Below are 24,242 nucleotides of genomic sequence, written 5' to 3' on the forward strand. Positions count from 1 at the left end.
AATATCCTTCCCTTGCCATGCCCACCAAGCCACACCCACAGAACCGGTAGTAAAAAATGTTGAAACCCACCACTGGGTGAAATCCAGCAGGTTCTGACAGGTTCTGGAGAACCGGTAGCAGAAATTTTAAGTAGTTTGGAGAACCAGCAAATATCACCTCTGGCTGGTCCCAGAGTGGGATGGGAATGGAGATTTTGCAATATCCTTGCTCCAGGAGTGGGGAGGAAATGGGGATTTTGCAATATCCTTCCCCCAGGAGTGGGGAGGGAATGGGGATTTTGCAATATCCTTCCCCTGCCACACCTACCAAGCTACACCACGCCCACCAAACCACGCCCACAGAACCGGTAGTAAAAAAATTTGGATTTTACCACTGGTCTTGGTAAACTTTTAGTTCCCAGTTAAGCGTTTAAATTATAACTTTGGATAAAAGAAATTAGGAGGCAGTGCCAAGCCTCAAGCAGATTGTGTCAAAGCTCTCATCCAAAGAGATGGCTGGAACGATATTTTAATTCTTGGAGGGAGCATCTCCTGCCGTGGCGTTTAGATTTAGAACTTGCAGGCTGGATTGTGAAATTGGCTCTTCGTCTGCCAAGTTTTATTTCGCCCACTGCAAATTAAAGCCTCTGAGTTATGGACCCCTCAAAACGAAGAGAGTCTGGGACTGCCAACTGATGCTGTAACTAAGTGCACGCAAAAGGGAGAAAGAGAAAAGAAACCAAAGAGAGAACTTGAAAGCCTGGAGGACTGCTAAAAATTGGATGAGGCAATGTATATGCTTTATAGCAGGAGTACCCGATTTGACAAACTTTTAAGGCTTGTGGACTTCAACTCCCAGAATTCCCCAGCCAGCATGCATCTTAAAGTGGCCGATTTGGAAGAATATTGGTGACAACCTGGGAGACATTTGCGTACACTGTCCAGGGGTCTTTGCTAAGACTTTGATAGGTTACCAGTTTAATTAAAATAATCGGTTTACCTGGCAAGCTGCACATATTTAATGTTCTTTTCAGTACGAATGTTGGTAGAATCTCTAAGGAGCAGGCATGAGGTAAATCTTAGGTAATGCTGCTTGTAGGATAGATTTTCTTAGTACTGTTTGTGTGGTGCGTAAAATGTATGTGAGTAGGTATGCACTTGATGTTTTCTTGGCCCTTTACTAGGGTGTAATTTCTTTTTCTTGCTTATTTTGGGAGTTGAAGTCCACCGTAGTCGTCTTGGTCTTGGTCTTGGTCTTGGTCTTGGTCTTGGTCTTGGTCTTGGTCTTGGTCTTGGTCTTGGTCTTGGTCTTGGTCTTGGTCTTGGTCTTGGTCTTGGTCTTGGTCTTCTTCTTCTTCTTCTTCTTCTTCTTCTTCTTCTTCTTCTTCTTCTTCTTCTTCTTCTTCTCCTCCTCCTCCTCCTCCTCCTCCTCCTCCTCTTCCTCTTCCTCTTCCTCCCCCTTCTCCTCCTCCTCCTCCTCCTCCTCCTCCTCCTCCTCCTTCTTCTTCTTCTTCTTCCACTTCCTCTTCCTCTTCCTCTTCCTCTTCCCCTCCTCCCTCTCCTTCTCCCTCTCCTCCTCCTCCTCCTCCTCCTCCTCTTTTTCTGCCATATCCACCATCGGACATTGGCAATCATATTGCTGATCATATCCGCAAGTCTTAAAGTTGCCAATATTGGACATTACTGCTTTATAGTCTTATGCAAAGTTTAAGACCCATATTTAGGCCAAAGACAAAAAGAATAAAAATCTTTTACCTTCTTTAGCAGACATGCTGCTCAGATGGGAAATCTCTTTCCTTTAAATGCCAAGAAGATTCCCCCTCCCAAAACACACAAACATATACCAATAAAATTGCTAACCACAGAAAGATGGGATCAATTCATTTTTTCCAGCTGAATCTGGTTACTATGATCAAGTCTTTGCTTGGGAAAAGAACACATTTTACAGGTAGTCCTCGACTTATGACTACATCTGGTCTGATGCGGACCAGAACTTCTGCTGCTCAGCAGGGCAGTCATTAAGTGAGTCATGCCCTATTTTATGACCTGTGATGCCATGGCTGTTCAGTGAATCACCATTGTCCTTAGAGAATCCGCTTCCCCCATTGACTTTGCTTGTTGGAAACCAGCTGAGGTCGTCATAAATGGTGATCATGTGTTCCCAGGATGCTGCAACTTTCATAAATCCATGCTGATTGCCAAGCGCTCCAATTTTGATCTTATGACCGTATAAAACATACGACTGCAACAGTCGTAAGTGCGAGGACCAGTCACTTTTTTCAGTGCTGTTGTAGCTTTCAACAGGTTGGCTACTTTTAAGAATAAAACTGACTTCTTTGACACACTCAAGACAGGAACGTTTTGCACCCAATACTTAGTGGGCAATTAACCAGTGGAACAGCTGGCCTCCAGAAACCGTGGGTTCTCCATCACTGCAGGTTTTTAAGAAGAAACTAGACAGCCACTTATCTGAAATAGTATAGGTCAGTGTTGGCGAACCTTTTCGGAACTGAGTGCCGAAACGGGAGTGCATGCACACGCGCGAGGGAACACCGAAAATTGGAATAGCAGCTTCCCAGCGTGCAGTGGTGGGTTCCTCCCGGTTCGGTCCGGTTCGGCCGAGCCGGTAGCGGTGACGATATGACGTCACCGAACCGGTTCTCCCCCCTGCCCACGTTATTCTTACCTTTTATTTGGTCCCACCCCCAATCTATTGCTGCCTCCTCAGTCCTAGCTGATGACTAGAGGGAAAAAAACTGTTTAAACTCTTGCCGCGGGGCTTCAAAGGGCCGTCCTACAGCTGATCAGTGTTAAAAGCAAACAAATGAGTCAGTTCGTAAGTGCGAGGACTGGTCGTAAGTGCGAGGACCTTCCAGAAATGACTCTGACCAGCTAGCCACGCCCACCTAGTCACATGACCTCCAAGCCACACCCACAAAATAAGCCACACCCACAGAACCGGTAGTAAAAAAATTTAGAACCCACCCCTGCCAGCGTGCACATGTGGGAGCGCCAAAAACCGGAAGAGCAGTTCCCCACCGCGCATGCGCATTCTGGGAAGCTGAGTTTCTGGTGTGTGCATGTGCGCTGGTCACCTGGTCTTCCAGTTTCTGGCGCTTCTGCGCACACAAAGACCAGCTGGCCAGTGTGCATGTGCGCGGCAAAACCCGGACGAGTAACAGGCGACGGCTGGTGTGCCCGGAGAGATGGCTCTGCATGCCACTTCCGGCACACATGCCATAGGTTCACCATCACTGGTATAGGTTCTCCTGCTTGAGCAGAGGGCTGGACTAGAAGACCTCCAAGGACCCTTCCAGCTCATTCTATTCCTATTCCTATTCCCATTCCTATTCCTATTTCCATTCCCATTCCCACTCCCAATTCCCCAATGCCCTGAAAACACACTTATTCCATCTAGCCAGGCTGGCTTGATCCCATCCTCTCAGTTTTAATTGAATTCGGTTTTAATTGGCTTGTTTTAAATTATTGGGCCAAAATTATTTCATTGTTTTTTAAACTGTTTTTAAAATTTTATGTGCTATGTTTTATCTCGGCTGTACGTCGCCCTGAGTACCGCAGGAGAAGGGCGGTATAAAAATAAAATAAAATAAATAAATAAATAAATAAATTCGATTCCATTCCATTCCATTCTATTCTTCCCCATGTTCCGGTGGGACTGTGCCTTCAAAAATGGGGTGTAACTACAACATGCAATTGCTGTCGTTTCAGTAGTTAATTACATCCCAAATTGCATTTCCTTTGAGTATCTAATTAGTAATGCCTCATTTTTTGGATGTGGGACAACTTCAGGTAGGATAAGCACAAAAGAAGAGCTACAAATGAACAGACCAAATAGCAATAAAAAGGGTAAACGGAGATAATTTGGAGAAATGTTTCGTTATTGAGGTCCCTCACAATGTCCAGTCCAATTTTTTAAAACTTTCAGATCAGTTCTAAAAACAATACACACAATATGTTAAGTTTTGATTAAAATGTAAAGGGGCAGTCCCCCCTATATTTATCTGGATTTTTCAGTTCTCCCAAATTAAACCAGTCATGCTTGTGTTAGGCATTCCCAAATTCCACAGGGCAAACTTAATCGACTTTAAATCGTTTGCTATCAATATGGCTTAGACCCTCTTTATTAACAAAAAGGCAGAAATAAACTCACACTAACTGGAGAAAGCAAAAGGAGAGGAAATAGACTTTGAGCTCTCACACGGAAATTGCTCCTTATTCCTTGCCGAGATGCAATATGCTATGAAAAGAAAGGCTGAATGGAGAAGCCGGTTTCAGCCTAGATCAGGGGTCTTCAAACTTGGCAACTTTAAGATTTGTGGATTGCGAGAAACATATTTAATAAATGGAGAAAAAAAATCAGGGTTGCCTGGATACCATTTTGGAAAATATTGAATTGAAAACGAATACAACAATGGAGAGAGAATGGAAAGAGGAGTAGAGGGATAGACGGAGGGGAGAAGAGAGGAAGGACAGAGAGGAATAGAAGAAAGGGAAAAGGAGAGGAAGAAAGGGAAGGGAAATAAGAGAAGGAGAGAAGGTTAGGAAGGGAGGAGGAGTAAGGGAAAGGAAGGGGAAGTAGAGAAGGGAAAGGAAAGGAGGAAAGAAGAAAGTAGAAAAGGATAGAAGAAGGAAGGAAAGGGAAAGAGAGGAGAAGGAGAAGAAGGATTGTTGTAAAAATAAGAGAGATGGAATGGTAGAAGGGCAACCCCAAGTGTACTCAAATTTATTGGGATGAAGAATGAACTAATATGAAAGTTAAAAGAGAATATATATGATTAACAATGGATAAGATAAGATGAAATTAGGATTTGAGGGTGGATGGTGATACTGTTTATATAATTACTTCTCGGTTGGATTACTGTAACGCCCTCTACATGGGGCTGCCCTTGGGATGCACCCGGAGGCTTCAGCTAGTCTAGAATGCGGCCGCGCGGGTTGTTACGGGAGCCTCTCGTTACTCCCATGTAACACCTCTCCTGCGCGAGCTGCACTGGCTGCCGGTGGTCCTCCGGGTTCGTTTCAAGGTGCTAGTGCTCACCTATAAAGCCCTACATGGCTTAGGCCCGGGGTACTTGCAGGACCATCTTCTGCCATTCTCCCATCGTCCTGTGCGCTCTCACAGAGCAGGCTTCCTCAGGGTGCCGTCAGTCAGACCAAGCAATGCAGGCTGGTGACCCCCAGGGGGAGGGCCTTCTCTGTGGGGGCTCCCACCCTCTGGAATCAACTGCCCCCAGAGATAAGGAGAATCCAAGACCTTCGTGCCTTCCGCCATTCCCTTAAAACTTTCCTTTTTCAACAAGCCGGGCTGGCCTAACAAATCCTTTTAAATGATTTTAAATGATTTTAAATGATTTTAAATGATTTTAAATTCGTTTGTCTTTTTAAATTTTGGGCCAAATTGTGATATTTCCTTTTAATCTGTTCTTAATCTATGTATTATGTATTATGTGTTTATGTGTTTTTACTTGGCTGTACACCGCCCTGAGTCCCTAGGGAGAAGGGCGGTATATAAATTTGAAGTAAAATAAAATAAAATAAAAATGTCGGCTGGCGGCCCCCAGGGGAAAAGCATTCTCTGTGGGAGCGCCGACCCTCTGGAACGGTTTGCCACCGGGCTTAGGATAGCTCCCGACCTCCTCTCCTTCCGCTGCGAACTGAAGACGTGGCTTTTTCATCAAATGGACTGACCCGTTGCGGGGGGTTTTTACATTGTAATAATTTTAATTAATTTTAATTGGATTTTAATTTATATTTAATTCATATTGTTGAATTTTTATCTTGTAAGCCGCCCTGAGTCCTTTGGGAGAAGGGCGGCATATAAATTGCAATAAAATAAATAAATAAATAATAAGTATAGAAGTATTAAGACAAGATATAAAAGTAGGGGAAAAGAATACTTTGGCAGAAATTGAAATTATGTAAAGTGTATTTGGATATGATAAATTATATAAGATATGATTTGGTCAATACTCTGTTCATAAAATATGTGCGTGGGAAAAAAAAAACCCAATAAAACTTGTTTCAAAAAAAAAAAAGACTTGTGGACTTCGGCTCCCAGAATTCCTCAGTCATATCATACCATATGTTGGAAGACTGGGGCCAGAGACACTCCTTAGAGCAAGGGTGTCAAACCCAATTGCATCGCAGGCCATATGGTGACGTATCGAGCCATATTGGGATGTTTTTTGCCTTTGCGGACCTGGGGTGGAACTGGCCTGTGTGGGCCGGGGCCTGGTCTGTGCGGCCCGCCAGTTTGACAGGCCTGCCCTAGAGAACAGCTGGATAAGAGACAGCAAAGTCTGTAGCTGCACACTGGATGGAGCAAGAAGCTTAAGAGGATCCCACCCTCAGGCTGTAAAGCTGATGGCGGGAGAACTGTACTTTCAGACTTGAAAGGTTCTGTTAGTGTAGCTTTACAATAAAGTAGAATTGGTTTATCTGGCTGTGTTTCCTATCTGATCTGCCTAGTAAGGTTATTGTGTCCTCCTCCCCTCCCCTCCCCTCCCCACTCCTCCCTCCCCTTCCTTCTCTCATCTCCTCCCTTCTCTCCTCTCCTCTCCTCTCCTCCCTTCTCCTCCCTTCTCTCCTCTCCCTTCCCCTCCTTCTCTTATCTTCCCCCCTTCTCCTCTCCCTTCCCTTCCCTTCCCTTCCCCTCCCTTTTCCTCTCTTCTTTCCTTTCCTTTCCTCTCTTTTCCTTTCTCTCCTCTCCTCTCCTTTCCCTTCTTTTCCTTCCTTTTCTCTGCCACCTTTATTTTGTGCTATTTTCTTGTTTTTTAATGTTTTCAACAATTTGTAAACAGCTCAGAGTTGTTGAGAATCAGGCAGATTATTTCAGGCAGGTGATTCTATACACAACAATATGAAATCACAGCTGTGTATCTTTAGCTGGTGCTGATATTCATCAAGTTTATCCCAAGAACCCAGAATGTTCTGTTCTCCCGTGTCCATTTCTTACCAGGAAGTTACACTTTGTACCTCTGCATTTCCTTCATCCCGTTCTTTTGAGTTTTTCACCCTGTCAGTTAATTGGCTTAATCTTTCCTAGAGCACAAATGTCATCACAATCCACTCCTTTTATCATTATGACACGATTACATCTTTGTTCAAGAAAGGTATAAAAATCACTTTTGGACTCTGTACTGTTTTAACTAATAAAAACTTGCGCAAAGTAAGTTATCTTTGCCCTACATCTGATGTTTAAACATTTTCCCCCCATAACACTGGTTTGGAATCAGCTTCCAACATTCATTAATTTGAGAACAGCTGCTGTAAACCTAAAGTGGATTTTTTGCTGTTTTCAGGGATGATTACTTTTTTTTTTCTCTTTCATTTTAAGTTATCTTCTACTCTTGTGCAATGGTCCAAACTGAAACTGGCCTTTTCAGTTTAAATCAAATAAGATGCAGTGTTGTAATTATCTCAAGAGACAAGAAAATCACCAGGAAACCCTGGGGTAAAGATTCCTACAAAACTAATGTGAAACATTTTAAATTCCTCCATTATATCAGGCTCCAAAACCCAAGAAGATCCATTGTTATTTGTCCCAGCAGATTTATTTATTGTTCCTCGCCCATAGGCAGAGTCTTGCCAAACTAAAGCATTCTAAAGGTAAAGGTTCCCCTCGCACATATGTGCTAGTTGTTCTTGACTCTAGGGGGCGGTGCTCATCTCTGTTTCAAAGCCGAAGAACCAGCGCTGTCTGAACACACCTCCGTGGTCATGTGGCTGGCATGACTCAACGCCAAAGGCGCACAGAAAGCTGTTACCTTCCCACCAAAGGGGGTCCCTATTTTTCTATTTCCATTTTTTACGTGCTTTCGAACTGTTAGGTTGGCAGAAGCTGGGACAGGTAATGGGAGCTCACCCCGTTACGCGGCATTAAGGATTGAACTGCTGACCTTTCCATCGACAAACTCAGCGTCTTAGCCACTGAGCCACCGCGTCCCTATAAAACATTCTACCATCCCATAAAGCAAATACTCTGGGAACTATTAGGGAGGAGCTGTCTTCACCCTCATTCTCTCACGAGAACCATCTGACCTGAGTTGTCTCTTACTTACTCCTCTGAAAGGTACCCCTCCCTCCTGGGAATCCAGACTACATTCTATCACAGCTATTACTGGAAAGCTTAACACTGAACATGCATTGCAGATCTTTTTAAAAAAAAAAACCTTAAGCCTGTCTTTCTTTTTTTAAGGCCATATCACACGCACATCAAAGGGTTGCAATGAAAGGGCAACATCCCCAATGAGTGTTTGTTGTTCTTTGTGTCCCCATGAAGGAAAACGGAAGGGCTTTCGCTAATATTTCTGCTTCAGTGAAGGATGGCAAAGCTTCAAAATGCTATTAGACAAGACAAGAATTGGATAAGATCTTATTAGAAGAAGGGAAAGGGATACTATCTAAATGTTATGCATATTTATTGTCTCTGCAGATAGGACAGGATGTAGTGAAGGACTGTATGATAGCATGGGGGCGAAATTTTGAATATCCCCTTGACTTCCAGCAATGGGAACAGATTTGGTTGAAAAATATGAAATTAACCATGGCCTCCTCATATAAAGAAAACATATATAAAATGGTCTACTGGTGGCATCTCCCCCCGGCGAGATTAGCTAAAATGTTTCCCGGGACATCTGCCTGCTGTTGGAAGTGCGGTTACAGTAATGGAACTTATTTTCACCAATGGTGGACCTGCCCGCAGGCAATTAAATATTGGAAAAAAATACGGCAATGGATTTTGGAAATTACACAGATTAATTTGGAATTAAGGCCCGAGATTTTCCTATTGGGGGCAAAACTTTTGAATGTTAAATCAGATATATGGTTCTTGTTGATTCACATTATTACTGCAGCAAGATTAGAATATGCGCAGGAGTGGAAAAATCAATACTTACCGATAGATTTGAAAATAATATATAAAATTAATGAGTGTGAGGAATCAGATAGATTAACTAGATTGATCAATGGTAAAAAAGATTCAGAATTTTATAACAGTTGGAAAGTATGGTACGATTGGGTCCAGAAAAGGTGGGATAGAATAGATATATGATGATGTATATATATGATGGCAAATATGTATGTATGAAGGAATGACTTTATACTTATGGATATATAATGTAATCACATTATACCATGGTGGCAGGATTGTATATTTTATTTGTGTATTGGTGTATAGAATATATTAATAAAAATTATATTTAAAAAAAATGCTACTAGTTTGTCAGTGTGTATGAGTGAGTATTCATGACTGGGATAGACATGGCAACAGGTCAGCCATTGGGGGACTGGGTGGAATAGAACATGGTAACAAGGTCAGCCAATGAATAGGCATAGTAACTAAGTCAGCCAATGAGGACTGTTTGGAAACTGAAACAGGAAGGAGCCTGGGTGTGGCTCTGTAAGCTCTGAGCTCTGAAGCTGCAAACTAGTCTGTCTGCTGAATTGAAACTGAAACTCATCTCTGCTGTTCTCTCCTTTGCCTGTATTTTTTTGCCTGTAACTCTCTACCAGGCTGGAAGAATCTGCTGTTGAAATTGTATGTGTTATTATGTATATAAAGAGAAGTTAATGAATCCTGCTGAATCAGTTACCTGTGTGTGCTTTCTGGATGTGATTTCTGCAACAAACTCTTGACATAGTTCAGATCAAGGTGCTATCTAGTCTGTTTCTATGAAGTCTAAACAAGAGGTCAGTCGTTTGGTATTCATAATTGTTTGGCTTTCTTTTTTTTTATGTTCTGCTGGTTTTACTGTGTTTTGCATACACATTTATTATCTTTTCATCTGTAAATGCTGGATGCCGGGATAACTTTTGCAAGCACCTTTTTCAATACTGAATGTTATTTACAGGTAGTAGTCCTTGACTTGCACAGTTCATTTAGTGACCATTCAAAGTTACAACTAAAAAGCGTTTTAAAAAAATGTTTTACAATATCCCCATGAGCACATGATCAAAATTCAGATGCTTTGAAGGTACTTCAGGTACTTATGACTGTTGCTCTGTCCCAAGGTCCCAGGATCCCCTTTTGTGACTTTCTGACAAGCCAAATCAATGAGGAAGCCTGATTCACTTAACAACCTTGCGGGGGTGGGTTCTAAATTTTTTTACTACCGGTTCTGTGGGCATGGCTTATTTTGTGGGCGTGGTTTAATGGTCATGTGATAATTCTTTAGGATTTAGCAAAGGTACTGGTCTACCAGGCTTTTAACTGCTTGCAGAGCTGTACCGGTCTACTCATTTGTTTTTGGAGGCACTGGTCTACTCATTTGTTTTTGGAGGCACCAGTCTACTCATTTGTTTTTGGAGGCACCGGTCTACTCATTTGTTTTTGGAGGCACCAGTCTACTCATTTGTTTTTGGAGGCACTGGTCTACTCTTTTGTTTTTGGAGGCACCGGTCTACACATTTGTTTTTGGAGGCACTGGTCTACTCATTTGTTTTTGGAGGCACCGGTCTACCCATTTGTTTTTCGAGCGCACTGGTCTACCACCACACTGCCTTTTAACACTGATCAGCTGTAGGGCGGCCCTTTGAAGCCCTGTGGCAAGAGTTTAAACAGTTTTTTTCCTTCTAGCTTATCAGCTGGGACTCGGGAGGCAGCAATAGATTGGGGGTGGGGCCAAATAAAAGGTTAGAATAACACGGGGGGGGCGCGGGAGGACACAGCTCCCGAACAAAGAGAACCGGTTCGGTGACATCATATCGTCACCACTACCAGCTCGGCCGAGCCGGGAGGAACCCACCACTGCAACACTGTGACTATCTTAACAACTGCAATGATTCACTTAACAACTGTGGCAAGAAAGGTTGAGGCAAAATTTGCTTAACAAATTGGGCTTAATTGTGCTTGTAAGTCGAGGACCACCTGTATATAGAAGAAGAGAGAGAAATGCAATCAAGAACTGCATGAGCAGGGAGGCGAGTGCCACAGGTGGGCACTACAGAGCATGGATGGGCACTATGGGCAGGCACTACAGAGGGCAAGTAGGTGTGTGGGTGGGTGCTATGGAAGGCAGGCCGGCCCAGGAGCATGGGTGGGCCAACCGAGCATTGTCAAATGTGATTAGATGCTGCAGAAGCAGAGTAGATGCTATGGAGCACAGGTAAATCAATGTTCAAAAAAGCAACAGAACTGGGAACAACCTGAGGTCTCCCGCCAGTTTTCCCATTGACTTTGCTTGTGGGAAGTCAGCATGGAAATCACATGACCAATGGATGCTTCAACCGTTGTAATTGCGAGTCATTTGCCAAACACCTGAATCATGAGCACATGACCACAGGCACACTGGGATGGCTACAACTTTGAGGGCCAGTTATAAGTCCGCTTCATTCAGCACCGTTGTAACTTTGAGCAGTCACAGAACAAGTGGCTGTAACTCAAAGACTTCCTGCAACACCGTTGAGATCAGAGCTTGATCGCTCCTAAAAATAATGCCCTGTATATAATTATCTAAAGTGCAAGGATCTATGAGTTCAATTCTTGGCAGAGAGTTTGAATGCTATAGGAAAAAAATGGCTATGTACATCTCATGAATCACAATAAAAATGGAACTGGTCACGTACAGGTAGTCCTCAACGTACGACCCCAATTGGTGGTCGCAATTGCAAAATTTATGTTGCGAAATTTGTTAAGTGAATTTTGCCCCATTTTATGACTTTTCTTGCCACATTTGTTAAGTGAATCACTGCAGTTGTTAAATTAGTAATACAGTTGTTAAGTGAATCTGATTTCCCCATTGACTTTGCTTGTCAGGAAGTCGCAAAAGGGGATCATATGACCCCGGGACACTGCAATCATCATAAATGTGAGTCAGTTGTCAGCATTTGAATGTAAATCACATGATCATGGGGACGCTGCAACGGTCATAAGTGTGAAAAATGGTCATAAGTCACTTTTTTCAATGCCATTCTAACTTCAAACTGTCACTAAGCGAACTGTTGTAAGTCGAGGGCTACCTGTACCGCCTCCTGGTAGCCAAAATATTTGCTGGGTGTAGATTCAAATTAAAGGTGAATGGACAATGTGGATGGATCCATTCAATGGTATTTTTTCAGGGATTAAATAAGAATTTATTTAAACCACTCCAAACTCGATTGCAGAAAATATGACTTCAGCAACAGAGTGGTCAATGCCTGGAATGCATTACCTGACTCTGTGGTCTTTTCCCCAAACCCCCAAAACTTTAACCTTAAACTGTCTATCATTGACCTCACCCCATTCCTAAGAGTTCTGTAAGGGGCGTGCATAAGTGCACCAGTGTACCTACCGTCCCTGTCCTAATATTCCTTTTTACTTACTCTTTTCATGTATTCAAATTATGTTTATATTTTTACCTGTTATCTTATATATGCTTGAAAAATAAATAACTAAAAAATAATAAATAAATAAATTTCAGGAATGGAAGAACAAACCAGTTGTCCAAATTTTTTTTTTAAAAAAAAAATTATTGGAAGAAAAAGGAGACAGTACAAGACAGGACAAATTCCATTTATGACTCGGAGAGCGCACTGGCAGCCACGCCAAATCACAAGGACCCTGAAACACCAAGAGCATCTTTTTATGCCCGAGCGCACAAGCCGTCAATCTCTGCCGACAAAAAATGGCACACTGTAGGTAGTGCTTCATTAAGGAATTCTGCTGACAGTCAGAAGTGATGGAAGGCCACGGGGCAGCTTCCCTCTGAAGCAAATTGGCTCAGATCTTGACGACTGAAACGACTGCCCTGATGATTACACTGAAGGTATCATTCTTACAAGCTGTCAAGTTTAAACTAGTAAATTCTCTCTATTATTTTGACAGGCTACCATAAATATTATATAAAGGTCTTCCATTACTTTGAGAATGGACGGTGAAATCTGTTAAACAACTCCCCAAATTAACAGAGGAAGGAGGGAATTTCCGAGGAAGATCTGCTGAACTTTACCGGAAGAAGTTTACTGTGGGAGAAAGATGATTAATAACTTTCTATTCTGCTAGTCCAGTGGCGCAGGAGGAATTCCCTCACGAAATGCCTACAGGTAGTCCTTGAGTTACAAACCACGATGGAGCCCCAAATTTCTGTTGCTAAGAGAGACGGATAAGTGAGTTTTTTGCCCCGTTTTATGATCTTTCTTGCCACAGTTGTTAAGTGAATCCTGCAATTGAATCTGAACTTGTTAAGTTAGGAACATGGCTGTTAAGTGAATTGGGCTGCCTCATTGACTTTGCTCGTCAGAAGGTCGCAAAAGCTGATCACACAACACTGGGACACTGCAACTGGCATAAGTACATGTCAGTGGCCAAGTGTCAGAATTTTGATCACATGACCATGGGGATGCTCCAACAGTTGTAAGTGTGAAAAACGGTCAAAAGTCACTTTTTTTCAGTGCCTTTGTAACTTTGAACAGTCACTACTGTTGTGAGTCAAGGCCTACCTGTAATAAGCTAACCTGAATTGTCTATATACTGCTTGGTACTCTCTTAGAAAATGAAATATTTTAGGAAATATTAAAAGGGCAGAATATTTCTCCTAAAAGGGAGGCAGAAACCTCCCTTTTTCACACATGCACCCCTTTGTCAATGGGCCATTAAGGCATGGGCCAGTCCATTCTAGATAACGAAGATCTACCTCCTTCAGGCCGAGCCATTTAATTGCCCTTCATTGCATCACCCAGCAAGATTCAACCAAACTTAGCACACAGACAACCTAAAAAGCTAACCATGACTCCTGACAGCAACCAATCAGGATACTCTTCCTGTACCCCAGGAAGTTCAAAGCCAGAGAGGGTATAAAACCCAGGGACTCTCAGCATCTCTTCCCTTTTTTCACCCAAGATCTCCAAGGCATGTGATCCTGTTCATCAATAAACCTTCTTTCCGAGCAACTTCCATGAATCCAGTGTCTTTTCCCCTCACTTGGAACTGAACCCAGAAGGATATTTCTTCCGACAGTACAATGTTATCTAGAATTCCCTATTGCAGGTATCAAAGAAAACAACCCTTCTCTACTCTGTCTGGAGATGTCTGGTGGACCATGCCTGGAGGACTTTCAACTCATATGAATTGGCCTTTTAGTTTTTACAATTCCTCAGCCAAGAGCCGTATTTTAACTGAGGGGTTTGCTGAAGGCTACATTCCAAAAACGAGCAACAAGAACAAATTGTAAATTGCAATTAATTAATATACACCATATACTGATGTATTCTGAGGATACATCAGTATATGGTGCATGCCTCCTGGTTGACATATTAGCAAATCAAACGAGTTTGTAAAATCTAGGGACAGATGGAAACCAGCCTCCTTTGAAAAGGAGAGAGACCAACAGCTGTTACATAAAGCAGGAGTGGGCAACTAGGGCCCTTTTACGACCAGTGGACTTCAATTCCCAGAATTCCTGAGCCAGCCATGGCTCAGGAATTCTGGGAGTTGAAGTACACAGGTCGGACAGGGGCCGTAGTTGCCCACCCCTGACATAAGGCGTGAACAAAGGATAGGCACAAAAAGATTTGAATATTATTTTGATACGTAGCTTGCTTTAGAGATCCTAGCTTGCACTGAACAGCAATCAATGCGACCACATTTCAGGCCCTTGCCAAACACTTTGCATTATGACCAGGTGCCATGTCCCATGGTCACATGACTGAAATTTGTGACATTTTCTGCTTGTTTCTAGCAAAAAAAAAAATCTATCTGGGAGAGTGGATTCAGACTTATGACCGTGTGTTTCCCTTGACAACTGCCATTTAAAAAATAATTGAACCATTAGGTATGGCTACGTAACGCCTCAAATTACGACAGAAATTCTGGTCTCAGTTAAGGTTTTAAGTTGAGGAATATCTTCATCTCAGATATACTCTTGGAATGTGTAAAATTGGACAAGCCCTCAAATTTATTTTTTGTCCATTGGAGATGAAAACAATGAGATACAAACACACCATCTCTCCATCATTGCTTTTTCCAAAGGAAGCACAGCAAAATATTCAGATGATTTAAAATAGTAACATTGATGTAGAACGTGTTATATAGAGGAAGCTAAATTTGCTGACTGGTCAATTTATGCTTCAGATTCTCTCTGGTGTTTGACCTATGGTCAGGATATTATATCTATATCACAATACAGAGGTCAAAATTTATCTCTGAAATAGCCCCCTCTGCTCCAAATGTGATTTTATATGCCAGCGAAGAAAGATATTTATTTTTGGAAAGAATCAATGCTATGAAAAATGATATTTTAAAAATTACACTGACCAGCACACGGAGAGCTACTTAACGGTTGCAAAGGAATTGTGTCATATTGCAGAAAATTCAGGCCGCATTCCTGAATGTAAACCAAGTTCACCATAATATTGTGTGTTGTGTTCTCAGTTCAACAGACAACCCCATTTAAAGGCAGAAAAATGGCCTACAAACTGAGGCCATCCTACTAAACCCCAAAAAGTAAACTAAGCACAGAATAGAGTAGAGTAGAGTAGAGTAGAGTAGAGTAGAGTAGAGTAGAGTAGAGTAGAGTAGAGTAGAGTAGAGTAGAGTAGAGTAGAATAGCAGAGTTGGAAGGGACCTTGGAGGTCTTCTAGTCCAACCCCTTGCTTAGGCAGGAAACCCTACACTGCTACAAAATTGTTTAGGGTTGCATACAAACCATTTTGAATGTTTCTCAATGCATACTTAAACCCTGTAGCTTTTCATGCAGGAGAAAGCAAGATTTGGGGGTGGGGGGGCTGGAATTGTTCAGGATTGAGCTTTACATGGAGAAGCAACTACTGGTAGTTAAGGAGTTCTAAGGTTCTACCAAAAAGTTCAGATTTCACAGAGAAAAGTTCTGATTTTTTTTCTTGAATGCACTCTGAAATATTTCCCTGTTAGGTATCTATCCCTGTTAGAGTACGGTATCCAATCTTGGGGACTTTATAACTTATGGACTTCAACTCCCAGAATTCCTCAGGTAGCCATGCTGGCTGAGGAATTCTGGGAGTTGAAGTCCACAAGTTGTAAAGTTGCCAAAGTTGGAGCCCCCTGCCCTAGAGTTGACTTTCTCAGTCTTTGTCTTCTACATTGTTTTAAAGCACAATTGTTATTGGGAAAAAAACAGAAATATAGAATTGTTTTGAAGTGAAAGTCACCTGGATGGGTAGCCCGCTGCACTGATACGGATGGTCTCCAACACTCCACAAGCTCTTAGTTGTTGTACTGCTCTCTTTGGGTCGAAGCTGTCAAGACACAATTGAGACACTTATGAACATGGCTGTACAACACATTCTGATCCCTATTCATTTATATGGTCTATGAACTCAATGCTAATTTTAAGAATAACCTTCCTAAACTTTAGAGACTCTCAACATGCCTTTATTTATCAATAATTTTGTTTACCAAGATACAAAATACAAAAGACGATGAAAATAGCGGGAAAATGAGGGAGGAAAAAGGGAAAAGGAGTGTAGAGTAAAGGAGAAGAAAGGAAGAAAAACACTGGCTTCTGACAAGTTTTTAGAACAGTAGACTAAGATAGTAACATCTATCTATTATCTAATCGGCAAAAAAAGTTCATTTTTTCCCATCTCAAGCACAAAATCCAGAAACGATTTCCAAGCAGAAGCAAAATTGGATGTGTTCTTTTCTTTGATTAAAGCAGACAATTTAGCCATCTCTGTTGTTCCATCAGTTTTTCCAGCCATTCATCCATTGTTGGAATTAAAGTATTTCCCCATTTGGTTTGCCACTGCATTTTCCAGGGAATTTTTTCAATTTTCAAGTTGAACCTACAGCTCGGGTGGTCTCAGATCTAAATTTAGCAAGAACTGAATGTGGCTAGCTATCAAATTCACCCAAGGTTGGTTGGGTACTGCGATCTGCAGAATAAACTACAACCTATGTGTGTCAGCACAACAAACTGAGTCATTATGCAACTAAGGAGAAACCAAACACAACAGCTGCCTAGGGAATTCTGGGAGTCGACATCCACACATCTTAAACTTGCTAAGGTTTGCTAAGGTTGACAAAAAGTGCTCTAAAGCACTTTTTTTGGGCTTATAATTATAACATGGTTGACATAACATACTAAGCAGCAAATATTTCACAGAATCACCGCTGTGAGATAAGCAGCTGTATCAATCGTATAGATCCGTGATGGCGAACCTATGGCACACATGGCACATGGAGCCATATCTGTGGGCACGCAAGCGTTGCCCTAGCTCAGCTCCAGCACGCATGGATGTACTGGCCAGTTGATTTTCAGGTCTTCCGGGCCCACCGGAAGTCAGGAAACAGACTGTTTCTGGCCTCCAGAGGGCCTCCGGGGGGGAAGGGGGGGGGAGGCCGTTTTTGCCCTCCCCAGGCTCCAAGAAAGCCTCTGGAGCCTGAGGAGGGTGAAAAACAGGCCTACCGGGCCCATTGGTAATCTTTTTGTCATTGCATGCCAAAAGCAGGGGGAGCGCCCATGCGCAGAGGTGGGGAGACATTAAATGGTGTGGGCACGCGGGTGCATAACCGCCCCCCGCTCCCCCGCTTTTGGCACGTGACGGCAAAAAGGTTAGCCATCACTGATATAGATAAATAAGTACACTAAAGTTAATGCTGCCTAATTTTGGCATCTTGCATAAAGTCACAAGGTTCATGACCACCCCAGTTAAGGGTGTTGTGTATTGACAGCTAAGGATTCATAAGGTACCCAAACAGAACAGGTAGTCCACGACTTACGACCACAGTCGAGCCCAAAATTTCTGTGATACAATTGTTAAGTGAGTTTTGTCCAATTTTATGACCATTCTTAGATCTTTCTTGTCACAGTTGTTAAGTGAATCGCTGCAGTTGTTTAGGAACATGGTTGTTAAGTCAATCTGGCTTCCTCGTTGACTTTGCTTGTCAGAAGGTTGCAAAAGAGGATCACATGACCCCGGAATACTGCAACCATCATAAATATGAGTCAGTCACCAAGCGTCTGAATTTTGACCATGGGGATGTCATAAGTCAGTTTTTGCAGTGCTGTTGTAACTTTGAATTGTCATTAAACGAACGGTCACTGAACGAACTGTTAAGGACTACCTGTACTTGTGACAAATGTTTCACAATCACTTTACCCCTTGTCATTCATCAAGTTACAGAATCTCCGGTCTCATCAGGAAGCAATGCTTACGTGAAAGGCAGCTTCTCATCATTGGGCTTGATACACCGAACATAATGGGGAGTGGTAGCATTCAGGGTCTCCATTAATAGGTGCAATGAATTGCGAAACTGAAAGAGGAAAAAAAAACGGTAACTCTGCAGGAAGCGGAGGAATGTGACACGGCTTGTTTTACAGGTAAACATGGATGAAATAGCCAAGCAACTCTGTATAGTGAGACGGGCAGCATATAAATTTAATAATACAGAAATACATTTAACAAAGGGGAAATTAAGAATTTCGAGCTCAAATGCAGAATGACAGAATAACAGAGTTGGAAGGGGTTTGCGAGGTCTTCTAATCCAACCCCTGCTCAAGCAGAAGAGCCTTTACCAGTGATGGCTAACCTTTTTGCCATTGCGTGCCAGCAGCAGGGGGTGGGTGGGTTGCGCGTGCGCATGCCCACACCCATAATTCTATGTGCCCTGCCCCCACGCATGCGCATGACCCCCCCACACTCCCACGCTCCTGGCACGCAATGGCACAGTAGGCCCATTCTGCTCTCCCCAGCCTCCAGAGCCTTTCTAGGAGTCTGGGGAGGGCAAAAATGGCCTTCCCCACCCACCCGGAGGCCCTCCGGAGGCCGAAAATGGCCCATTTGCCAACTTCCGGTCCCACCAGAAGTTGGCAAATGGGCTGTTTCTGGCCTCCAGAGGGCCTCTGCGCCCTCCCCAGATTCCTAGAAAGGCTCTGTAGGCTGGGAGAGAGAAAAAAGGGCCTTCCCCACCCCCCACCCCCTGAGGTCCTCCAGAGGCAGGAAACAGGCTGTTTCCCTACTTCTGGTGGGCCCAGAAGGCCTGAAAATCAGCTGGCCAGCACGTGCATGCTTGCCGGAGCTCAGCTTGCATGCCCATCGATATGGCTACACATGCCACCTGTGGCACGCATGCCATAGGTTCGCCATCACAGGCCTATACCATTCCAGACAAATGGTTGTCCAGTCTCTTCTTAAAAATCTCCAATGATTGGAGCAGGCTGGGGAATTCTGGGAGTTAGAGTCCACACATCACACATTTGCTAAGGTTGAGAAACACTGAGTTAGACAGAGACTACCATCAAACCAATGAATGAACCAGTTAGTGAGACTTTCTGCTCTTCATCATACCTGTCTCTTCTCTTCCTATTAATCTCCTGATTCCAGTCAGGAACCAGGCTATGTTTGGAAGGTACCATGACTACTTATTGGCTCCTGCTTTTACTTTACTTTACTTTTATTTGATTTGTATACTGCCCTACTCCCGAAGGACTCAGGGCAGTGAACAGCCAACAATAAAATACATACATACAAAATTTAAAAAGCAGAAATAAAATCAAATTAAATAGTTTGGCCCAGACAGATTAAAACCCCAATCAATTTAAAACCAATTTAGACTTTAAGTATTAAAGATATTAAAAACGTTAAAATATTAAAATTGTTTAAAAGAGGGAGAAAATTAGGCCAGGCCCGCCTGATGAAATAAAAAGGTCTTTAGAGCGTGGCGGAAGGTCCGGGATCCTCCGTATCTCTGGGGGGAGCTCGTTCCAGATAGTAGGTGCCCCCACAGAGAAGGCTCTCCCCCTGGGGGCCGCCAGTCGACACTGTTTGGCTGACAGCACCCGGAGGAGCCCCTCTCTATGAGAGCGTACTGGCCGGTGGGAGGCTATTGGTGGTAATAGGCGGTCCCGCAAGTACCCAGGTCCTGCTAAAGATCTTTGCTTCCTAAACTCTTACTAAAGTAGCAAACTCAACATTCAATATAAACAATTTTTCTCATTCTGATTTTGAGGCTGGGAAGCGAGGGAAGAATTGCAATACAGACAAAAACACATGAAGAACAGTTGCAGGAATTGGGTATGACCAGTCTAGACAAAAGAAGAACTAGGGGTGACATGATAGCAATATTCCAGTATTTGAGGGGATGCCAGAAAGAAAGGGGGGGGGTGTCAAATTATTTTCCAAAGGACCAGAAGGCAGAACAAGGAGCAATAGATGGAAATTATTCAAGGAGAGAAGCAACCTGGAATTGAGGAGAAACTTCCTAATATGAGGACAATCAGACAGTGGAACAGCTTGCCACCAGAAGTTGTAGGTGCTTCAACACTAGAGGCTTTTAAAAAAAGACCAGACAGCCACCTATCTGAAATGATATACGGTTTCCTGCTTGAGCACGGGGTTGGACTAGAAGACCTCCAAGGTCCCTTCCAGGTCTATTCTGATTGATTTCAGGGAAGAAGCAATGTTTTGCATGCTAATGGCATTTGTGTCCTTTGACCCTCTCCCCAAAGAGGTAATTAGGAGAAAGATATACCAGTAATATATTGATTTTAACAGGGATTTTTTTTTTCATATGGAGCAATCTTGAATTCACTCCCTCTATAGCCCTGGCAATTATTCACTGATAACCAGGGGTGAAATGCTCCCGGTTCAGACTGGATCGCCTGATCTGGTAGTGATGGAGGCGGATGGTTTGGAGAACCAGTAGCAAAAATCCCTGCCCCCCCCCCCCCACTTGCCCAGCTAAGCCGCACAATCATCAGATGCTTTTTTTTTTTACTTTTAAAAGCATTTTTTCTACAACCTCTTCAGCCAAAAAATGCTTTTAAAAGTAAAAAAAAAGCCTCTGATGATCGCGCGGCTCAGCTGGGATCATCAAAGGCTTTTAAGAGAAACCCCCCCCCCTTTTTTTTAAATGTCTCTGACGATCCAAACTGAGTTGCCTGATCGGCAGAGGCTTTTTTAAAAAGCCTCTGCCGATCAGGCAACTCAGCTTGGATCGTCAGAGCCTTTTGAAAGCATTTTTTTACAACCTCTTTGCCAAAGATGTTGTAGAAAAAATGGTTTTAAAAGTAAAAAAAAAAAAAAATGGCCACGCCCACCCAGTCACATTATCTCCCCCCACCAAGCCACACCCAGAGAACCGGTAGTAACAAATTTTAGATTTCACCACTGCTGATAACATTATAACTTGGATGGGGCAGAAGTAAAGCACCTTATAAGAAAAACACAGAAGCTGACTTTGAAAAAAAAACTGTTTTGTACCTGGTGCCCCACTGTTTTCTTGTGTTCTTTATTGGCTGCTTTTACAGTTGGACGGGCAGCGCGGATATTGATTTTGGAAGAAGTTTTCTTTCCAGAAGGAGCAGCTGGAGCAGGGTCTTTTTCATCATGGAACAACTCCACAATCGCTGGGTACTAGAAAGAAGGAATAAAAAGCTGTTATCTTGCTTCAGCGGTCAAGCAACAAAGCATAATTCCTAAGCAAAGGAACATGCTCTCCTCAACGGAAGGTGAAATCCACACCAAATATCGGCAGTATCGGTGTCAATGAAACCAAACCACCTTTGTATATTCCAGGGGTCAGCAACCTGCGGCTCTCGAGCTGCATGTGGCTGTTTCACCCCTCTGCTGCGGCTCCCTGTCACTCAAAATATGCATCACAACTGCCAACGATTTATTGAGCTTTTCAATAAATGGATAAATCCAAGAAAAGAAAAGTCTCAGAAGAAAACAGAATGTTTAATTCAACTACATATGCTAGTTTTGTGGCCGCTCAAGAAATAAGCCAGGTACGGGAAGGGTTTTGTGGCTCCCGGTGTTTTCTTTTCTGTGGGAAATGGGTCCAAATGGCTCTTTGAGTGTTTAAGGTTGCAGACCTCTGGTATATTCCAAAATTAAACAAAGCCTCGTTGTATTGCTTGCTATTGTTTGTTTTATCATTTTAAAACTCTTGACGGTAGGTCCGGGGGAATGTTGAAACATGAAAATCAGTCTGTTGGAGCAGGACTACGCCCATCTAACCGGCATTCTAACTGACATGGTAGTCTCTACATCTATCTAGGAAGCTCACAGATAGAACCCTCTTTCCAATGCTGGTCCTATCTACTCAGTATGTAAGGATGGGCAGGTCATAGAACATGGAATCCTAGGGCTGGAAGGGCCTTGGAGATCTTCTAGTCCTGTGATGGCGAGCCTATGGCACGCAGAACCATCTCTATGGGCATGCAAGCTGTTGCCCCAGCTCAGCTCCACTGTGCATGCGTGCACGCCTTTTCGCGTCTCTGCCATGCATGCATGGGGGCGGGGTGCATGGGGGAGATGTGTGTGCATGCACGGGGGACTGGGGGGGGTCGCACGTGCATGTGTGGGGGCAGGGGGAAGCCCGAGAGTGTGCTGCACCCCCCGGCGGCCCATTTTTGGTTCCAGGAGGCTGCAGGGAGACCTGCTAGGCCGAAAACAGGGCGCGGGAGGGGTCACGCCCGCATGCGTGGGGTGTGTGGGGGTCATGTGGGGGTCACACGCGCATGTGCCGGGGGGTGTCGTGCGCGCATTGCATTATGGGTGCCAGCATGCGTGCACTTTCGGCACACAATGACAAAAAGGTTAGCCATCACTGTTCTAGTCCAACCCACTGCTCAAGGAAGGAGACCTTATATGATCCTGGTCAAATGATTGTCTATTTTTTTTAAAACCTCCAGTGATGGAGGACTCACTACTCCAGGAGGCAAGCTATTTCATCTGATGAATCGTTCTCACTGTCAGAAACACTTTCTATGGTTTCAGCATCTTTTTTGTATTGTGGTGACTGAATGCAGCCTTCCAAGTTTGGAAACTAGGTTCTACAATATCTCACGACCTAAAATGGACACTCAGCATCAAAAACGTCATCAAAAAAGCACAATAAAGAATGTTCTTTCTGCGCCAACTGAGAAAGCTCAAACTGCCCAAAGAGCTGCTGATACAGTTCTACTGAGGTATTATTGAGTCTGTCATCTGCACCTCTATAATTGTCTGGTTTGGCTCTGCAACCCAACAAGACAGACAGAGACTTCAGAGGATGATTAGAACTGCAGAAAAAACAATTGCTACTAACCTGCCTTTCATTGAGGACCTGTATACTGCACGAGTAAAAAAGAGGGCTGTGAAAATATTTACAGACCCCTCGCATCCTGGACATAAACTGTTTCAACTCCTACCCTCAAAATGATGCTGTAGAGCACTGCACATCAGAACAACTAGACACAAGAACAGTTTTTTCCCGAATTCCATCACTCTGCTAAACAAATAATTCCCTCAACACTGTCAAACTAGTTACTAAGTCTGCACTACTATTAATCTTCTCATTGTTCCCACCACCCATCTCCTCCCACTTATGACTGTATGACTGTAACTTTGTTGCTTATCCTTAAGATTTATATTGACTGTTTCCCTATGACTATCATTAAGTGTTGTACCTTATGATTCTTGATGAATATATCTTTTCTTTTATGTACTCCGAGAGCGTATGCATTAAGACAAATTCCATGTGTGTCTAGTCATACTTGGCCAATAAAGAATTCTATTCTATTCTATTCTATTTAAGATCTTGTGGACTTCAATTCCCAGAATTCTACAGACAGCATGGCTGGTTAGGGAAGTCCACAGGTATTAAAAATTGAATACCCCTGGTGTAGTGTTGAGAATTTACCGAGTTCCTTCTTTGTTACTGAATCTCTCTGCTCTTTCCCCTAATCTGAGGTTGCTTCCTTCTGATTTTCTTCCCCACACATATGCACAGAGCACATGTTGTTGGATTCTCCTCCTGGCAGGATATAGTAGCTTTCATACTAGGCTTTGCCTATTCCTGTAATAGTTCCCCTTTAAAAAAAAAAAAACCCTACCTAACTTGCTTCACTAATTTACGTTTGGGTCATATTTCTGCTTTCAAAAATGTTCAAATGCAACCAAAGAGGGCTTCAATCCCTAATACCGTGATGGCGAACCTGTGGCACGTGGAGCCATAATAGTGGGCACGCAAGCGTTGCCCTAGCTCAGCTCCAGTGCGCATGCGTGCGCCAACCAGCTGGTTTTCGGGCCTTCTGGTCCTACCAGAAGTCAGCAAACAGGCCATTTCTGGCCTCTGGAGGACCTCTGGGGGGTTGGGGAAGGCTATTTTTGTCCTCCCCAGGCTCCAAGAAAGCCTCTGGAGCCTGGGGAGGGCGAAAAACAGGCCTAACGGGCCCACTACACCATTGTGTGCCAATAGCGGAGGGAATGGGGGGGTCGTGTGTGCATGTGTGGGGGGCGGGGAACATTGAATTATGGGTGTGGGAATGCGTGTTTGCAACCCCACCCCCATGCTCCCCCTG

General features: G+C 43.4%; 1 protein-coding gene across 7 annotated transcripts in view; it reads right to left on the minus strand.

The window, feature by feature from the left end:
• Positions 1–24,242, minus strand: part of MYO5B (myosin VB) — a 321,534-nt gene that overhangs the window by 112,016 nt on the left and 185,276 nt on the right. For all 7 annotated transcript variants that reach the window (XM_034401761.3, XM_034401760.3, XM_034401759.3 and 4 more), the window contains exons 15-17: positions 21,157–21,309; positions 18,111–18,208; positions 16,102–16,188 (exon numbers count right to left, since the gene is read on the minus strand). In XM_034401761.3, coding sequence (XP_034257652.2) covers positions 16,102–16,188; positions 18,111–18,208; positions 21,157–21,309 — 338 coding nt within the window. The remainder of the gene's footprint in view (positions 1–16,101; positions 16,189–18,110; positions 18,209–21,156; positions 21,310–24,242) is intronic.

Source organism: Pantherophis guttatus, chromosome 2 (genome assembly GCF_059756535.1).
Source record: "Pantherophis guttatus breed Tessera chromosome 2, ASM5975653v1, whole genome shotgun sequence".
Classification (NCBI taxonomy): Eukaryota; Metazoa; Chordata; class Lepidosauria; order Squamata; family Colubridae; genus Pantherophis; species Pantherophis guttatus.